At 46.0% G+C, this 19,755-nt stretch overlaps 1 protein-coding gene across 5 annotated transcripts; it reads right to left on the bottom strand.

The window, feature by feature from the left end:
• Positions 1–571: 571 nt before the first annotated feature.
• Positions 572–19,652, bottom strand: GTPBP1 (GTP binding protein 1). 5 transcript variants are annotated; one of them, XM_021554057.3, is made up of 13 exons: positions 19,446–19,652; positions 14,153–14,264; positions 11,733–11,913; positions 10,332–10,680; positions 9,752–9,875; positions 7,702–7,816; positions 7,099–7,243; positions 6,774–6,956; positions 5,839–5,974; positions 5,132–5,310; positions 4,438–4,635; positions 3,279–3,320; positions 572–2,839 (listed from the first exon to the last, which is right to left on the bottom strand). In XM_021554057.3, exons 1-13 carry the CDS (start codon positions 19,638–19,640, stop codon positions 2,747–2,749), a joined length of 2,052 nt encoding a protein of 683 aa, XP_021409732.1. In that variant the 5' UTR covers positions 19,641–19,652; the 3' UTR covers positions 572–2,746. The 5 variants fall into 5 exon arrangements, with proteins under 5 accessions (XP_021409732.1, XP_085425320.1, XP_021409731.1 ...); XM_085569194.1 differs by having other exon boundaries at positions 572–3,320; positions 14,153–15,337; XM_021554056.3 differs by having other exon boundaries at positions 572–3,320.
• Between the last annotated feature and the right edge of the window lie 103 nt (positions 19,653–19,755).

Below are 19,755 nucleotides of genomic sequence, written 5' to 3'. Positions count from 1 at the left end.
CAGCCCTTTCAAGGAAAAGGGCTGTGCGGGCCTCTGGCTGCCACAGCCCAACACTTACCTATGAAAGGGCTGTGCAGAGCAGAAAAAGCCTTTGCGAATCTCTGAGATCAACTGAGGAGACAGAAAAAGGCTCCTTGCAAACCCTGGAGAGTCCCACTGTATTTGCAGAAACAGATGAGGTGCATGTCCCAGGAAGCACAGTAGGCAGGCACTACAAGTACAGTGTTAATGCTGCATCTTCTAGCAGAGTTTCTCTCCTGGGGCTGGCCCCAAGTGATTTGCTAGAGATGCTCTTCACACCCACTCACTCACATCTCACACTGCACAGCTCTCACCACACCCGTGTTCTCATTTTACCACTCTGCCACCATGGTGCACTTCATTTTGGCCAGCTATCAGGGCTGTGCAGAGGCTCAGCAGCAGCTCTCCTGTGCTGTGCCATGCCCTGCCCTGCTGTCACTATGAGTACAGCCTCCTCTTCCTTCCAGCAAAGGAACGTGGTGCCAGGCAAACCAGCTTCCTCTGGATTTCAGCCTGGTTTTCCAGAGGGACAAAAATCAAGAAGACGCACTTTTACTTGGAACAAACTTTTTTAAAATTTATTTTATAGATCACACCAGCCTGAGTGATCTGTAAATGCTGGTCACAAAAGAGAGATCACACCACCTCCTTTGCACAAATTGAAGTGAACCTTCTTTCAGTCTCGGCAGTCTCCTTCATTTGGAGCACAAGGAATGGAGAAAGAGAAAACCGCCTGGAGCTCGCTGCTTCCCCTCAGAAGCAGAGAGCAGTGAAATCAGATGCAGTTTGATGCTGCTACAGGGCCATAAGACAAACAAGCCAGGCCCTCGTGCCCTGCTTAGCCACACCTCACACCCCCTCAACAATGCGGGTGCTATTAGTGTTGTAGCCGCCTATAGTTCCTCCCTCGCCAGGAGAGTGCTGGTATTTAGGCACATAGCTTGGAAAAGGACTGTCTGACCTCCCGCTTCCACCCACTGCAGTCTCTAAGGCAAAGGACCTGGTCTCCAAACCATGTTTCACCTCTCCCGTGCTGCTTAATGCTCTTGGAGTGCTGGTGTTGGCAGCGGGAGATGTGCTCTGCCACTCAGCCGGCCTGGAAGCCTACCCTGAGTCACAAGGTAAGCTGCAATGAACTCCACACAGGTGACACAGTGAGGAACAGGAACAGCCCACTAAGGAGGGACAGAAAATTTGCAGTCTCTCTCTGATTAAAACAGAAGTCCTTCATTGGAGGAGGAAGCCCTCAGAGAAACCGAGCCTGACCACTCCTGCTGGGGGGAGCCATGATTTGCTGAGGCTGCCGCCTCCTCCTCAAAATGCTGCCATGCTCCCAGAGCTCACCATAAACTGGCAGAGGATCATTCCTGTCCTCACCAAAGCCAAGGGAGGAGGCAGGGTTAGAAGAAAAGAGATCAAAATAAGCAGGGAATCAATCACTTGAAAAACTGATTAAATGGTTAAAAAAACCATTCTAACAGTAATTTGTAAACTGTCCTTGCAGGGCCTTCTTGGAGAAGCCAGAATTTCTCAGTAAGAAAAATAAAATCTTAAAAAAAAAATAAGTGAAAGTCAGAAAAATTACCATGTACTTCCAACGTTGAAAGCACTTCTATAAATTTGGTACCAATTTGTCACTGCCCTCTTTGGCCAAGAGGGGGGAAGACAAATCCTGCATCTGCCATGGCAAAGTTTGGCCAGTGAGTTCCAAAAAGGTTTTGGATATCTTGGAGTAAACAAAATCAAGGGGAGGTCATGTTAGCCTGATGTCTCTGTTCCAAAGGTATCTTACCACCTGTGACCTCTGTCCGTCGAGGTGAGAAGGCTTTCTCTGGCTCAAGGGACGGACTGAGTGCTCCTGCACTGTTCTTAATACTGTCAGTGGAGCTGCTGCAGCCTTGGAAGGCAGGTTAGATGTGCTCCAATGTGCACTGAACAAACACTAGGAAAAGCAGCACGGTGGGAAGGGGAACTGGGTGGGTAAATGCCTGCCCATTTAACTCTGTTGCTAGTTAAAATTTTAAGTGCTTTCAACATTATTTGAGGATATTGAGCATAGGATCCCTGAACTTAACATCAACAACTGCTTTCCAATTTGTTTCCCTCTTAGATATCTTACTAAAGAACTTTCTCACCATCTCCTTCAAACTTCAGTCATTACAACATTAAATTAAATCCACTTAGAAATAGTTTAAAAGGGAGGGAATCCAAACCATGTTTGGCACAAGGCCACAGTGATGATGAAACAATGCTCCATGGAGCCATCCTAAACAACCTGTTTTAACCTATGCAAGTCTGAAATTTCAGGCATCTGATAATCCCTGGATCTGAGACAGCAAATAGGGGAGAGCAGCAAGTCCTGTGGACAGAAAGGGGTGAGGGAGGAGGGAGGCAACTAACTGGCTCTTCGCAGCTCTATCCAGACTCCCCTCTCATCTTCATGCACACAAAATATAATAAAAACTAATAAGAATAAAAACTAAGCCCATGATGTACAAAAATGTGTCGACAGGGGGAGGAGGAAGGTGTCAGTTACTCAGTTCTGTCTTACCACCTTCATTAGCTTATAAATTATGCTCCTCTCCATTGCTTCGTGCAGGGAGGAGGGACGATTCTTCTGCAGCCAATCTGCTGGGATGGGTTTTGGTTTACGCTGCTCTGGATGTTTTGGATAAGAAATGAAGGGATGGGGAGGAATTCTTCAGAGAGAGGAGAAATAAGAAATTCAGCAGCCACTGGCAGGAGTCACACAGGCTCCCTGAGATTTCACTTTATGGCGCTGACCCCCACGTCGACGGCCTCCTCCTCCGACTTTTGACTGAAAAACAAGACCGACTTTAGTGCAAAGCAACCCCTCTGTTGGGACATCAAAACAGCAGGAATTCAGATGGATCACACACACATTCAGACAGCAGCAGGGCAGCTGTGACTGATCAGCTTTCTACCACTGCAGGAAGGAGATAAGGCAGGAGGGAGACAGACACACCATGAGGGAAGGAGGAGAGACAGATGCACCAGGAAGTTTTGCCCTTCGAGCTGGGAAGAATTTGATTTCCCAAGTTTCTAAATGCTTCACTCTCATGAGAGCCAGCAAGTGCCATGGGGCTCAGCATACAGGAAATCAAAGCCTCAGGCTCCCTTGACTTTGTACAGAATTGAAGGAGAGCCCCCCACCCCCTACCATGGCTCTCAGGCTCGCCTGACTCTTTTCCCAACCTCAGCAAACCCACTGTTTCTCTTTGAGAGCAGCCAAATACCTTATTGCCCTCACGGATGTGGGGCTCTTCATCCAGTGCAGGCTGAGGGGATGCAGCAAGGAGAGAGAGGAAGATGTAAGCAAGAACAAAAGCAACCCAGGGCCTTAGAGGGGAGGGATGAAGCAAAGAATGAGCTGGGACCACTACTTACAACCACAGTGACGCTACAAAAAGACAAGGACAGGATAGAGGACTGGTGTGAAGCCCTAGGGATATGCAGAGGGAGAGAACCCCTGCCAAGGGGGCCTCCTTTGATGAGCAGTCTGGCTCAAGAGGGTGAGATTTGACCATGGCAACTAATATAGCTAGAATTAAGAAGGGGAACACTCTGTCACTTGATGGTTGGTTCCTGAACCCTTCACTTCCCGAGGAAGGAACAAGGAGGGGACCTTTCTTCTATCAGTAATAAAACTGATCAGCAGTTTTATTACTGATAGAAAAATTGCTGTGAGAATTGAGTTTCCATTCCCTTCAGGCCAGAAAGGCTAGGTATCTTCCATGGACAAGCTGAACTGAGAAGTCCTAACCAAAAAAACAACCTGGATGCATTTCTCTAAAGATAAATTTAAAGCCTTTCCTTCTTCTTGGATGTCCCCATCCTTATTTTTCGACACAGTACATGACCTGTGCCTAATACTTAGGTTGTAATTTTTCTAGTGTAGGGATATTCTACCTCTCATTCAGATACTGAAGACTTGTTCTATGACTGGTTGTTGTATGTTTCACTAGTTCAGCTACTGGGTATATAGAGACACTTGCTTCACTGTGCACATTGTCAAAGCAGTGAAAGAGGTTGCCAAGGGAGGTTGTGCAGTGTTCCCCCTTGGGAGGTTTTTAAGTCACGACTGGATAAAACCCTGAACAACCTGGTCTGACCTCACAGCTAATCCTATTTAGAGAAGGAGGTTAGACTATATATTTCCTGAGGTCCAACCTGAATTGTCCCAGTACCCTGAACTGCAGTCTGTTGAAGGTCAGCCATGGGAGTCATCCAGTCATCAGAGAATTATGATTCCTGCTGTAAGACTACTTACATTTCTATTTGTTCCTGTGGCAAGGTGAGTTCGAGATATGAGGGGATAATACTTGTGCCCTTCCTCCAACAGGTGAAACCATGACACAAATAGCTAGGACAGACATGGTTATTTTCTTCACTTACCAATGGTTGCAGGGCAGTAGGTGTCAGTGGTGCTGCAGCTGTTGAGGGGGCCTCATCCCCAGCTGCTGGGCCTCCAGCTGCCATCCCAGCAGCAGGAACACCATCCTCTCGTTTCGTAACAGCTCCCTTCTTTGTTGACTGCATCTTGATTTGCTGTGGTTTGGAGTTCATTGGTGAGTTATTGGTGGTCTGGAGTAGCTACAAATTGCAAAGGGAGAGGCCAAACTCAGCATTGAAATAGCTGGCTGATCTGGCAAGGTTCAGTGTTGCTTTTTATAAAAAGCCTCAGGAGAATTTGTAAAAATAACCATAAGGACAAGAATGCAGCAGCAGCAGCTGTTTGAAGAAACCTAGACCTCTGATCTTCTACCCTTGGAAAGGACCACTTGGCTGAGGTGACTAACCTCCACAACATGTTTCAAATGGACCAGCTACAAGATGTCAGAAAGAGACTGAGCCTTAAGAACCAGCAGCATATGGCTCAGCCCCTCCCTTTACATTCCCTCATTCACACCAGCTAAAGACCCACCACATGACAAAGCACACTGGTCATCCTTGACCCATGTCAGGCCTGATGCTTGTGGTTGAAGCACAGCCTCTTCCCTCAATCTTTCAGAGCTATCTTGATTCTCCTGGCTTCGCAGTGCAAGAAGTAGCTAATGGGCAAAAGCAAGTGGGACTCGGCAGCCTTTACCTTAGTGATGGTACCCACAGCTTTGGTGCGGCCTTCCCGGAAGACCAGCCGCTGGTCTATATGTAAATATTCCGGGGTTTTGATGAAGCGGAAGTGCACCGTGGCTTTGTCCCCTGTCCGCAGGCAGTCCTTGTCCATGCTGAGAATCGTGGCCGTCTGACGGATGCTGCCACAATGCACTGTGAACATAAAGCACAGAGGCTTTCAGCAGCCAGGCCCATTAGTGGAACAAGCTTCAGAGACATCTGAGCAGCTCCTCACCCTACAGCAAAGTTTGTATGGGTCACACAGCTGCCTTTGTTCCATCCCAAAAAGAACATGCATATAAGCTAGAACAGCTGCCTTCAAATCCTGCCTGTCCTGAAGCACCCTCAACAGAATCCTACACACCAAGCAGCTGGGCTAGAGGGCAGGACCCAAAATGAGCATCAGCCCTTTCCACCAACATTTGAAAGTGGAGAATCTTTGCACCATGGAGATACAGCACAGGCAGACTCCAGGTACATTTGAAAGCACACATCTCCTTTTTACCTTATAGCCCCCACAACTCTCCTCTGTAAGCTCCCTTCCACAATGCTGGGAAAGGCAAAACTAGGAACTGTGACATATATTCAGGTTGGCAGAGACATCAGGAGCAAAATTATCTTGTGCTAGATCTGATACAAAATGCTACCACTGGGAAACAAAGACAACACTGACACACATACCCATGGCCTGGTATCGTGGGCTGATGGTGGTGGGGTGATGGAGCACCAGAATCTCTGCTTCAAACTCCCACGATGCTTGTGGATTCAGGCGTGGTGATACCATTACCATGCCTTTCCGTATAGAAGAACGCTTGATCTGAAAAGCAGAGACACAAAAAATCTTAGCATAATTCTCTAGAGAAGAAATCTACTGCTCTGGCTGATTGCATCCAGCAGAATCCTAAGGGATTTCAGAGATACTACCTCATGCCCAGCAAAAGGCAAAGCAAGAGCTGCATAGCTGTATGTTATGTATAGGATATTATGTAAAGGTTGCAAAAATCAAATTCAGTTGAAGTTTATAAAGAAGCTTTAAGGCACTGGAAATGCTGGACACATTTACCTCACTGATCCTTTAAAAGCAAAACAAACATCCTGGTTGCACATTATCCAAGAAAACAATCTCTCCTAAATAATGAGATCTGTTAATATAACATGATAAACCCGGACACATGAAGTATGGTGTAGCTTAAAATATATCCCCTTAAAATCAGTGCAGCTTCTATTGACAGAAACCTTTTGCAAGAAGAGTCGTATCAAATTTTGCTGATTTTTAAATCCCAAATCATGCAGCTGGTCCTACAAGCAAGAGGAGTAGCATAAATACACTGTGCAGGCTACTAATGCAGTTCCAGCACAAAAGGAGACTTTTCTTGCAATGCCTCCACTTTCTTAGCTATCTCCAACATCATTATCTAGTGGCATTGCTATCCCCTGGCAGTTCCTCGGAGGAAAAACTTGGATGTGGAACCACAAAGGTTCTATGGGATTCCATTCAACTGCAACATGAGGAAGCTGATGTTTGTAGAAACAGCCTTACTGCAGCTGAATTCCAAGAATACGTGAAAATTAAGAGAGCAGTTCCTGTTTTGGGGGTCTAGAGGAGATCATCTCACCTTCTTCAAGGCAAAGGAGGCAGTCTGGCCTCCCCGCACCTCCTTGACGGGCATCCTCTTGCGGTGGATGGACTTGACAGCAATAGGGAGGAAGTTGCCAAGGGGATCTGGCCCCAGCAGCAGAGTGTCATTTAGCTTGATCAGCCCTCTCAGTGTCGTCCCAGAGACAACTGTTCCTACACCCTATACCAAGAAAGAAAAACCAGTAATTGTGGTTACTCTACCAGGCCAGCAGAAGAGTTCTAGAACTCTCCTCTCTAGAGAAGATACCTTCTTCAGCCTAAAAGAAGGAACAGAATATTCTTCCAAATACTAGGCCCCTTACCGGGACAGAGTAAGTATCGTCTATCTGGAATTCTGCTGGTTCTTCTTCCCTGTAACTGGTCCGTGGAGACAAGAGATTAAGAAACATCTTCAGCAAATCTAGATTCTCCCCAGTAACATTTGAAATCTGGAAAATTGGGCACATCCTGTAAAGGAAAATTGATGAAAATTGAGTTAGTTCACCTTCCTACCTGGCTTTCTACATGTAGGGAGACATCCAAAATCTTGGGACTAATTCAATATACTGTGCTAGAAAGGGAGAGCCTGGCAAGCAGTCAGATGCACAACACCCCATGTTTGAAAGCCTGCAACATTGCCTCTGCCTTCCAATGACATTTGGGAAAAGGTGTAAGGTTCTGAAGAAAGGATTGCAGGAAGCTGAATGCCCTGCTGTCTTCTGCAGACTGCCCAGGAGTAGCCTCTCATTTCTGCCTCAGAGAGGGGAATACAAGCAGGTCAGCCTCAAAATCAACACACTCTTATGGAACACACTCCACATGGCAGATGCAACCTTCACACATCTAGACAATGGGACTCTCTAAATCTCCTCACCCAGTCTCCACATAGGATTGAAAGAGAAATGATTCTCCTCTACTCCCGTTACCTCTCTGAGCTGAAGTTGGAGGCTGTTACAATGACATCATCCTTGCTCTGAACCAGCACGGGAATCTTCCTGCACCCTGGGGACTTCAGCAGTCGCTGTAACAGCTTCAGGGTTTCTTAAAGGGTGAAATGAATATTGTTAGGGCAGCATCTCCCCTCTTTACAAATCACTTTTGTGGGGTCTCTCCCCAAAGGGAGATGGGTGCTCTGGCCACAGATAAGACAGGAGAAGATGGCTAAAGGTGAGACTGTGAGTTTGCTGCAGTCTAGGTAGGACTTAGGAGCCATTCCATCTTCCACTTCACGCCAGCTAGCCTGCTGCCAAGCAACACTATACACGAACAGACAGACAAGTTTGCAATGCTGTGAAGTAGGCATTTTGTAGCTGTCTATTAGTAGCTTTAAGCAGTCTTCCTAGAAAGGATTTTTCATAGTGAATTAATTGAAAATCAGGACTCAGTGACAGAAATATTTGAGATTATGCAAATTGCAAATCTATTCTGACCAAACAAATCTCAATACATTTTTCCTGGCAGTCAACTTGCCATAAGAGGCTGGAGAAGCATGAAAGAGGTAAAGATTATAATCATAGACTAGAACAATGTACGTGGACCATATTCAGAAATCAGTGTTTTAGGATAAATCTCATGGCTCCAATTTTCAGCTTTTGCCTCTTTATAACTTATTTCCTAGGCCTCATATCCAGCAGCCAGCAGAGGCATTACCTGATGCACTAGTATCAACCTCCTACAAAGTGCCTGACAATAAATAAAGAAAAAACAGAAAAGGGTAATAAGGGCTTAAAAGAGCAAATAATTACTGTTCGACAATTGTCATCCAATTAGACTAGTTTTTGTAAACAAGTGATTGCCTATGGGAAAGTAATGTTTTGGATACAGAAACACAAACATCTAATCAGGCCACCTGCTCTTCACAGATATACGTGAGTCAAATCTTGAGTCTATTTACTTTAAACAGAGCATGTCACGGGAGTAGCTTCTCCCAAGAGCAGCTCTTCTCTCCTCACGCTGAGCCAAAGGCTCTCCTTCCTTCCCAGTTATTATCTTATGGTCAGGCCTTACATTTATTTGCCAAACATCTAGTATAGAGAGATACAGATTATCTTCTGATCACATGCATCTATTTGCCTGAAACATATTTAGGATTTTTATAGTAATGCATTGAACTACAAACAGTACTAGGAGAATTCACTTCCCTGATTCTTAGGACTGATTATTTAAAAAACCTCATTGCTCCAATTAACCACAGCATGTTTCTGAAGGCATGAGAAATGCTTCAAGACAATTTAAAAAATGAGGAATAGGTCACAGACTGAAAAAACATCATGCATGGGTTAATGGGACACTGCTGGGGTTAGAGGTGCTTCTTTAACTCTGCTGAGAAAAAAATCACTAGCCCATGCTACTTGTTGCCATCCCTGTTTGTGTCTAGTCCTGCCTCCCATCCTGCTACCATAGCCTACATATGTAGCTGCTTCAAACCATGATTTGCTAAGTGTTGGTTAGTTGTTCAGACAAGAGGAAGGAGCTGCTGTAGTTATGCCAGCATACCTGAGAAGTGCCCAGGTGAGCAGGAGGTAACAAGCAGCTGCCCCTTCAGTAACAGCAGGGGGAGATCAAGTCCAATCACAGCTTAAAATCACACTCAAACTGTGGGCCAGGAGGAAGGCAGCTTTCAAAAGAACTTCCAGACTTTTCCTCCAGCTTTAAATATTCCGTGAGAAAGCAAAGCCCAAACCCCAACTGTATGCTGCTCCTCTTAGAGCTCAATTAAACAAACACTTTACTACAAAAGTGTAGCAAACACTTTTTGGGCTGCTGAGTCCCCAGGGTGGGTAATTTTGACAGTGAGTGTAAGTCAACCATCTGCAAAATGAGCAAGGGAAAATGGTAGATTTCTGGACGGTGTTTAGGATGCAATCAGAACCAGATTAAGCAGCTTTCTTCCAGCAGTAATTCCTGAACCCAAGCAGAGGACAGCAACACATACAGAGGTAAGAAACAGCCCTGGAGAGAGCCTGTAAGACTCACCTTGCAGGATATTGGCAGGGCACATGTCAATCTTGGTCACCACAACAAAGACAGGAACGTTAAGTGCAAGCGCCAGGCCTAAGTGCTCCTTGGTCATTCCAACAATCCCAGCATTACTCCCAACCTACACCAGGGATATAAAATACATGGATGTCAATGTTCCTTCTGCAGTAAGCTGGAATACAGAGAAGGTCTTGTGTCAGACATGCAGTAGACTGTGGTTAGGTTGTAGATGTGCCACTGGGGCCATATGATCAGACCCAGCTCATCTCAGATGCCACTGGACACTGGCAGAGGACTGACTCATTTCTCCCCAGTTTTAACAAGGTTTTCTAAAATTCAGAAATCTTTCCATTTTCAAGAATCACAAACCTTGGGTTTGTCTGGGACTAATAGTCCTGGGGCACATGCCTCACAGTACAGGACAGATAGCCACAGAGGCTTCTGCTCTCCTATACTGTGAGATGCTGCCTCCCTCCAAAACCCCACAGGTACTTTGCAACAGGAAAAAAGGCTAAGGCTGCTAAAGCTGTGAACAACCCCACTCCAGCTGGTATGGTCCATCTTTCTTGCTACCTACCATAAGCATGCAGAAGTCAGGTAAGTGGCCGGTCATGCCAAACACGGTGGTTTTCAGGTATTTTTCGTGACCAGCCAGATCAATGAAAGTAATGACCTTGGTGGATTTCTCACAGATCTTTGTCCATTCCAAGCTGCCACCGTGGCTGTCAGGTTTGTTCACCACGTTGCCCTCGCTGTCGAAGCCCAGAATGTCATTGCCCACACTGCTGGTGCGACCTGACTCAATCTCATGCTTGTGGCGGAAGAGCTTTTGCCGAGCAAAGCCCCGGCCATTGTCTAACTCGCCGTGAGTCAAGACACCCAGCAAGGTGCTCTTCCCTGCGTCCACATTGCCAACCACTGCTACCCTGCAGGGGAAAGGAAAAGAAGCCCAGTAAAATATGGTACCTGAAGAAATGAACAAGTGATCCAAAAAACCCAAACATCACTGCTCTTGAAAACAACTGACTTTTGTTCCCTATCCTTCAAACAGAGACTAGAGAATGTTAGAGCTTCGCAAACAGAGATTCTTTTACAGTTATTAACTAATAGTGGAGATCCCAGACTCTGGGGACCAGGATTTGGAAGACTGTGGAAACATGTCACTGGTGTCCAAAACATAGTCAACTGAATGTGATGCTGCTTGATGCCACACAAAGTGTTTCTATTCCAACTCCTTGTCTCTGCAATCCAACATAAACACTGTGGCAATTCAAAAGGAAGACTAAATCCCAACTTGGTCTAGAACACCTCTGCCTTTCTCACATTTCTTATGCTGCAACAGCACCAAGTGCTAAAAAGAGCACAAAAATTAAAACTGTTGTTCCCAGAAACGGATAAGCTCAAAAAAAAAGTGAAATACTTTAGGAGGAAGCCATGTCCTATAGCAAGTTCTTTCTTTGATGAATGTGGCTATTATGGCTGTTGGCAAATGTTGGAAATCCTCTCCATCCGGGTCTGGGCAGACTCTCAAGTCACGTTATATAAGCTAGTATATGTCTATTAAAAGGTGACTTGGATCATCACAGTCTTGGAACAGAACTGAATCCTCTGTCAAAAGTATTGTCTTCCAGTAGTGTGCATATATACACATACATACAGCCACATGTGCACACGTGACTCTCCTCTGGCAACAAAGCATACTAAAAGATGCCCTCAACTGTGAGGCTGTCACCCAGAGAGCAACAGCCCTCTGCTAAACACAGGCAAATTTCCACCAACAGTTTGCTCACAAAGGAGACAGCAACATCAACAAAAAGGCAATTTCATCAGCAAGGAGTGGTCAAGCACGACTCCCTTTGTGGGGTAGCTCCAACACCCAGACCCGAAGCGGCGTTGCTGGCTCAGCACCCACGCACTGCTCACACGGTAAAAATGCAGCTGAGCTGCTGACTAACACTGTCTCCACCCGGCTCCTCACCTGACCTCCAGGAAGTCGTTGTCACCCACACGTTTCCGAACGAGGTAGTCGCGCACCTTGCCCCCGGCCTCCTGGTGCTCCCTCAGGAGGATCACATCTGCCTCAATCTGCTCTGCCATGCTCTTCAACGTGGCATAGGACGCCTCCATGTCTGCCTCACTCAGCCCGTACTCAGTCCCATCTGGTGTGGTGTGGAAGAGACAAAGGGCAGTTAGTGAGCAGCACCTTGCAGCAGGCAGCAGCACTGTCATCCTGCCTGGGACCTTCGTACCCATCGGGATTTATATGTGGACTGGAGATGTCAGCCATGTACATGGAGTAAACGCGCTTGGCCCAAAATAAAAAGGGGTGGTCTTCACTCTGATTCTTAAAAGACACTAGAAAACCACCATCTTTCATCTAGATGAAACTAGAGGAGTTTTCTTCATAATTTTTACAAGCAAATACATAGGGATTGGCAAGAAAGTCACATTTCTGTCTCATTCCCTTACTTCACATGCTGATGGTATTTTATGTCCTTCAGTCAGATAAAGTATCTCTTACATTGCAAGAAGAGGTAAAGCAATAAAAAAAGAAAAGCTCTGAGTGAATCATCACCACAATTAGCCAGTAAATGTGGCATTGCTTCCTCTGAGCAGCTCACCCAGGCAAAAGAGCTGACAGTCAGAGCATGCCAGTGGGTAACTATCTAGACAAGGTCAAGGCCATCACTGTCTTTTTCCTAATCCAGGTGCTGGGAAGGCGCACAGATTTGACCCCAGAATCTCCTCTGTGGGTAAAAAATTCCCACAAAACAACAAACAAAGGTGGAGAGCCACACTGCACCCAGATGACCAAAGTTATTGCCATGTGTACGTGATCATAATCATGGCTGACTCATTGGCTGGTAAGCAGGAACTGCAGTTTGCATGAACTTATCAGCATTTTAATTACTGCCCAGCTCCAAAACTAGCAGAGTTACTGGGTGGTTTCCAACCTTGCTCCTAAGCTGGCTGAAATGGAGGAAATCTAAAACAAGCCTTGGGTTATAGGAGGGGTTATAGGAGGGGAACGAGAAGTAGGGAACAGGAGATGGCAAGACCCAAGGGAGAAAGGGAAAGGTCACTACTTCATCTTCCTATGGCAATCTTCAATTGCTTCTCAGTCAGCTCAGAGTTGGATATCTGGGATTATCAAAATCACAGATGCTAAAAAGGGGATGAGAAGGAGCAACAGTGGCTAGGGATACCAAAATCCTTTCTCTGTTGAAAATATCCCCATCTTCCTCGACTACACTGCAACCCAAAAAGAAGTCAGAAGTTTAGCCTCATATTTTAAGAAACAAATGCCTACTTCTAAGTAAATAATTGCAACAACCACCAGTTAATACTCTCACAAGGTATCCTAGAAGAAAAAGCAGGTACTAGCCTGTCTAGCTAGATCTCCACTGCAGATGTGCTTATCCCAAGCACCAAGGATACAGTCTACATGTGGGAAGCTTGCTTGGAGGAAAGAGCATAATCCCTGACTGCATGAACACAGGCTATTTAATTATAACTTTTCCTCTATGTTGGCTGCTTCACGAAACTCCAAGAAAACCCAAAAAGCACACAGTTCTGAGGTTACACAGCCCCATCCCTCCATTATTTCAGCCAATCCTGGCAGGGTTTCATATTTTTTCTCAAACACAGCAAATGCCTGATCATGACAACTTCATATTCAGCAGATATCCAGTATACTTGAAACACGCCTTTCACTTTATGATAACCATAGACAATTATTTTATATTCAGAAATTTCTATTTCAAAGCAAGGGCATGTTTTGCCCTTTACCAGCATCAGATGCAAATACTTAAATTGTCAAAAAGAACAAAAATGCAATCCATGCTAACTGCTAAAATCTGCAAAGGCTGCAGTCACACTCAAATTAATATGACAATAAAGGTCTCATGCTGAGCAAAGGAAAACCTTTCCCTCTATAGCAGACACATACTAACACAAAGTCAGCAGCATATATTTTAGCTATGTGAAGTATCTATAATAAATTCCTGTGGGGTAAAAATATGTTATTTCCAACAGAGCAGTGAACAAAATCAGACAGAACAAGACCTTCACAGACATTGAGGACATCTGTACTAAAGCTGTTATTGTAATTTTAGATTCTTTGTCTTTTCCTGGTGTGCTCAGACAAGGTATGTCTTATTTCCAAAAAAGAACTTGCATGATTATAAAAAAAATATGTTTAGCTCCACTACATGAGATAGTTGTTGGCAGGAATAAAATAAAAGAATCTGTCCCACATATTCTGCTATGTTTTATAGACATTTTCAAGTTATTCTGGAAAAATAAGCACTACCTGCAGCAGCAGTCTAGTTAGATGAACTAGGTTTTTCTTATAATTTTAAGAATTTTTTGTTGTTTTCCTGGAGAAGCTATACTCACCTGATCCTTGTCCAATGACATAGATGGTCTCCCCACATCCCTCATCAATCCTCTCTGACATCTGCTGGAGCAAACTGTCATACTGCTCTGAAGTTGGACTCACCATCACCAGCTGGAAAAAAAGATTGAATATCCATTTGCAGATGTCAGGCAAACAATTTCAAATCCAGCTTCAGTTACAAGCACAATCAATCTATGTGTTTTACTGAAAGAGAAGTACTCTTTTTCCAGGACCGCTTTGTGGTGGTTTTGTTTTCTTTTTTACACCAGTTTTGCTGACAGCTATTTCCTTGTGCCATGGCACAAGGTTGTTTGTCTGAGCTCAGAGTTCATTTATGCAGGAAAATACACTTCAAAGCAAGTAAGAATACCAAGCATCTCATTTTGATGTAACCAATGTTTAAAAGCCACATTTAAGTGAACACTCCAATATGTTTTCATTCAATGAAAACAGAAAGGGGAGCAGATATTTTCTCCACAGAAATTCCTTAGCTGGGTACTCCACAGCCTCTGCTGTGAAGAGTGCTGCTGCTTCTCTGAAACATGACTGGACAGCCAGAGAAAGCCAACCAGACCTCACTGCAGAGAACACCTGGGCACCAAAATCCAGAGCATCTTTTAAGTCTTTCACATATTTGATGTCCCCTTCTGTTTTCTGAGGGGGCAGAAGGAAAGGAGAGAACACGAATAAACATTATTTTCAAATTTTAGGTACTTTACACAACAGTGCTGAGGGGCAGACATGCAAAGCAATTTATATGAGCACATCTGGAGGTTTCAGCAGTGGAGAGCTGCAGTTTTGTAGGCCGGCAGCTGTGCTACCAACAAACTTTGACTGCAGCCATTGTAATAATCAAACTTCCTTTGCCCTTCCCTGCAGCAACATCAAGAGAATGAAAAAATAAAACAGAAATAAAGCAGGAAATGAGGACAAGAGAGTGCTTCAGGAATTCTTTTCCTAGAATGGAATAGCACCATTTCTGGCAGAAACCTGCACTGCTCACACAGTACAGCTGAGAAAACTTCCACAGAGCAGCCACAATGGTGGCATGGCAGTGACAGACCAAGGAGACCTCCATCAGCCACTCTATCTGTTCTCTGGCTGCCTCCATGGTTACAAATCTGTTGGTGGCTGAGCATCCCAGTACAGCAGCCTGACAGCTGTAGCAATTGAGATCTACATTTCTGTGAAAAAGGCACTCTTAGTAACAGTTATTAAAGGCTGACACCCACCAAGAGCCCTAAGGGTAGGCACACCTGTGCCAACACTCAGTGACATCCACAGTTGTCCCTACATACACGTCCCAAAATCATACCCAGAAAGAAGCACTTCCCTTCACTAAGCACTGAGACAGAAAGCTATGCTAAATTAGATGTTTGCCTAAAACATATGGTTTAGAGCAGTTGACGATAACATCCTCAAGTCTGCCCAACATTCACTAACACAGCCTGGCTTGCTTAGCACAGTTAACGCAATGTTCAAGGAGAAACTATCTTTACCACCACCATTACACACTTGATGAATGCCTTTTTTGGAAATCTAGAATGTAAAAGAACCCAACCCCCCACAAATAACGTTTAAGCAGCTTCCAAAACCATAGTGACGCGTGCTGGGACACTGAAGCACAGACAGCAGGTGCTGGTTAGAAGATTTTAAGGCTGCCAAAGCAACTTTTTCCACAGATGTTAAGGGTCCTAGACAGCAGGGATGTGTCTGCAAGGGCCAGACAGCTATAAGAGATACAATCACCTTCACGTGCCCCTTTTGGACATATGCCCTACCTAAGCCTTACAACTACTTGGCATGGTCTGCAAAGTGTACCAAAGCACTCTGCTCTGCAAGGTCACAGTCTTTCTATTTCATGCTATAAAATAATGAGTTTTGCTTTTATTAGTTTTCCTTTCAGTTCTGTTTTCCTTTTAGTTTCATTTTCTTCTTGAGGGAAACCACTGGATGTAAATGCACTGACAGTGAAATCAGCAACTGTAGAGAGGTTCAATCCGGGCAGGAATGTATGGCTGTATTTTGATGTGTAGGGTTCATTTTGCCCTGCAAGTACTTTCAGTAATACCTGGATGCACAGCAGACAAGCTCACTCTATAGGACAGTGCACCAGCACAAGCCAGAGACTCAGGAATATCTATTAAACAGGCTGTAACACACACAAAGATCAATAAAATAGCAGGGGCCACCAGCACAGGGCAAATTAACTTCAGTTTCTTCAAGTCTCATCACCAGCTTTGTTTTTCTGAGTCCAAGTGCTTCAGCAGTGTGAGCAGGCAGGGTGTTGTAACAAGTACCAAGGCAGCCAGCAGCTCATTGTACCCTTTCGTCATGTTGCCAGGCAGGAGGGCTGGGGGCCTCAAACAGCACAGGCTCTCTCACATCAGCCCACAACACTGTTCCCCCACACTGCTGCTTTCACTGCCATGCAAAGGTGCTCCTGAAGGGTGTTCCAGTAGCAGACTGCCTCCAAAGTTTACTCCACAGCTGATGAAGCTCATATGACATAGTAGGACATCAAGAGAAGTATCTGTAGATAAAACAGCCGCTTTCATGGATCACACCTTCCAATACCACTCAGTGTTTCTGACAACTGTTTCTGCAGTTGCAGCCTCAGCCGTTGTGTAGTTTCCTGCACCACTGCAAGATGTGACACGCTGCTTTGAAGATCTCTTTAACTTCCTGGATGGAGAGAGCCTGTCCTCTGCCATCTCCTTGGTTGAAGAGAAGCCGTCCATTTTGGCTCCTCTGCTTTTTTTTTTGCTTCTCACCTTTGAGCAAGCCCTCCATGCCTGCACTATGAATGCATGTTTTTAAGAGGCTTTCATGAAGTCAAAAATGTTCACTTTTGTTCTTTCCACTTTGTCAGGCACTGAGCAGTTATCACTAGGAGCCATGAGGGTATAGCAAACTCAGGTTTCCTATAAGGCAAAAAAGTGACAACCAGTTATTGTTTTATTCTTAAGACAGTGGAAAGAAACATCTCACAAGTTTGAAATGCCATCTCTCAAGTCCCCTCCCAGTCTCTGCGGAGAGGTGGTTTTGCCTGCCTCCATGAAGCAGACAAACTGTAAGTATTAAAGACAAACCAAATACTATGTGGTACATAGTGCTGCTCTTTACTAGAAAAACAGAGCTTGATATTTGCACAGCTGGAAAGCCACCATCAGCCATTGAATAGCTGGGGTAAAGGTACCTTCTGTGGTGTCATATTTTGTTTTCTATGCCCTGTAGACATACATTGTTCAGGTGCTATTATGTTCTGTTGTCAATGTAGATCTAATATAAGTATCAGCTTCACTAATAGCCTTGTGTGCTATGGTTTTTGACCTGAAAGTTGATTACTGCTGCAGTGTGATGGCACTGAAGGGAAAACAAGCACCCATTAAGATCAACATGGTAATGAATTTGTGCTGATGAATGGAACTGTTTCCCTGACCAGCTGACTAGGTGCACTTGATAAGAGAATCCCAAAGTGTTCCTCTCTAAGAAGAGCTCACCTTACGCACAGGAAAGGACTGAGGGAAAAGTATTAACACAGCCATGGGGTGGGTCAGAAGGACCAGGACAGAACTAGCAACTGTCAAACAAATTGATTGCAGTGGGTGTCCCCATTTTAAGTAGGGACTGGAGTGGAATAATTCAACTGGAGAAAAGATGGAGGGGGTGGTGGGGATGGGGTGGGGAGGTCAGGGAGGCACAGGTTAGCTACTATGGGATTGCTGTTTTGAGCACACAGTGGGAGATTAACTCAAAGACGGAGCAGAGCTCACAGTTTCAGCTCTCATCCAAGGTGGGGATGAATGAAAAGTCCAGGGAAAAGACAGCAGCTGCACAATGCTGTATGGAAAAGTAAATTATAATAAAGGTCAAAAAAATGCTTACCTACCACCTCCACAGCACCTCCAGATTTCTAGGAATGGAAGATAGACTGACACCACAAATGGGAGTTTGTAGGAGAAAAGCACTCTTCGTTCTTTGCTGGAGTTTTGGTCAGGTTCCTGGCTGTCAAGAATCAGTGATGCAGTCCTTGGCATCCTCCCTGGCCCTCTTCCACAGCAGTCACATCCAAGACAAAGCACAGATCAATACTGGCATCCTGTACAAAAATCTTGTCCAGCTCATTAAGGCACAATCAATAGATACTACAGGTTTGATTTGTGTTCTTTACTATCTTACAAGACATCTTCGTAACATTTGTTTTAATACAGTACCATAGTGTAAAATAGCCATTAAAAATAAAAAGGTTTCCATGTACACAGATACATTTCCTCTTTCCTTCTCTGTGTATAGAGGGCAAGAAAGTTCAGGACTCTGGAACAACTTCAGCTGGAAGCATGAAGAGGAGGTATGACAGAAAACAAGGAGGAAACAACAGCTATGCTGACTTCTGGATCACATAATTACAAGCAAACCAAATGAAGTTTTCAGGAGACGTTAGAGTGGGAGATAGCACCACGTACACCAAACCCGTGGCAGCAAAAGGTATACAGTTAAAGAGATCAGCCAGTTAGGAAAAGAAAATAGAAGACAGTGACAGAAGGCAACTAAGGTAGTCTGTAGCAGGCTCTGGCACACACATATTACTACAATGTACCTTCCTACAGGACGGAAGCGACAACTGATTCTGACAGAAATAAAGCCACCACACAGTTTTGTCCCTGGGATCCTAGAAAGGAACTGCACAAGGCGAACAAGCTTTTCTGCGTTGACTTAACCCTGTTTGCAAGAGCAAGGCACCCTTGTCACTAGGCTCTTGTGCTCAAAAGTTACAAGCTCTGACGTCCTTTTAAGATTGTGGAGAAAGTCCCAGGAACTAGTACAACTGGCAGCAGAGATAACTACAGAGACCCAGCGCGGAGGGGGGACGTTGCAGCAGCTGACAGCTCCAAACCCTTCGCTTCCTGAGGCTGCTACACCGGCTGCGGGCTGGCGTTGCCCCCGAGCAGCCGAGGCGGGGAAGGCGCAGGGCGGAGCAGCCTGCCAGCACTCTCCTGTCCCGGCCAGAGTACGGGACAACTTTACTGCGCCTCTCCCGGCCGCCTCGACACGGCACCTCCGGTTCTGCTGCCCGCCCAGGTGATGCTGGGGCCCGGGGAGCGCTCAGGGGAGCCTCCCGTCCCGGCGGAGGCAGGCGGGCCCCAGCCCCCCGCTCTCCTGCGAGAGGTGCGGGGGAGCGGTCAGGTTCGGGGGCAGCCCGCCGCGCACGGCCGAGCGGCGGGGAGGAGAGCAGCGGGGGCCTGGCGGGGTGATGGCGCTCGCCGCCGCCCGCCCCCCCGCCGGGCCTACCTTACTGGTGAGGTCGATCTCGGGCTCGCCGTTGAGCGCCTCGCCGTCCTCGCCATCGAAGGCTGCGCGGAGGGGACAGGCGGCCGCCGCCACGCGAGGCCGTCCGCCCGGGGAGCCGGGCTCCGGGGCGAACATACAGGCCGGCACCGGGGACCCCCCGGGAACCGGGGATCTGCTCCGCTCCGCCGCCGCCATCTTCCCTTCCCTGCCCGGCTCTCCGCCCCGGCACCGCCCCCGGGCCCGCCAAGGCGGCGCCCGCCAATCACCGGCGGCGCAGCGGCTCATTTTGCATGTTGCCATGGCGACAGCG

Source organism: Lonchura striata, chromosome 1A, assembly GCF_050655825.1.
Source record: "Lonchura striata isolate lonStrDom1 chromosome 1A, ASM5065582v1, whole genome shotgun sequence".
NCBI lineage: Eukaryota > Metazoa > Chordata > Aves > Passeriformes > Estrildidae > Lonchura > Lonchura striata.
Note: the sequence above shows the minus strand (reverse complement) of the source record. Positions and strands in the feature narration are given on the sequence as shown.

What these genes read in the sequence shown, in the direction of transcription:
- GTPBP1 (XM_021554056.3), bottom strand. Translation starts at nt 19,640, where the DNA reads ATGGCGGCGGCGGAGCGGAGCAGATCCCCGGTTCCCGGGGGGTCCCCG. An exon ending in AGATCGACCTCACCAGTAAG is followed by an intron (nt 14,265 to 19,445) that starts GTAGGCCCGGCG and finishes CTTTTTTTCCAG; the next exon opens with CTGGTGATGGTGAGTCCAAC. An exon ending in CCTCCTTTGCCTTGAAGAAG is followed by an intron (nt 5,975 to 6,773) that starts GTGAGATGATCT and finishes TCTGCTTTTCAG; the next exon opens with ATCAAGCGTTCTTCTATACG.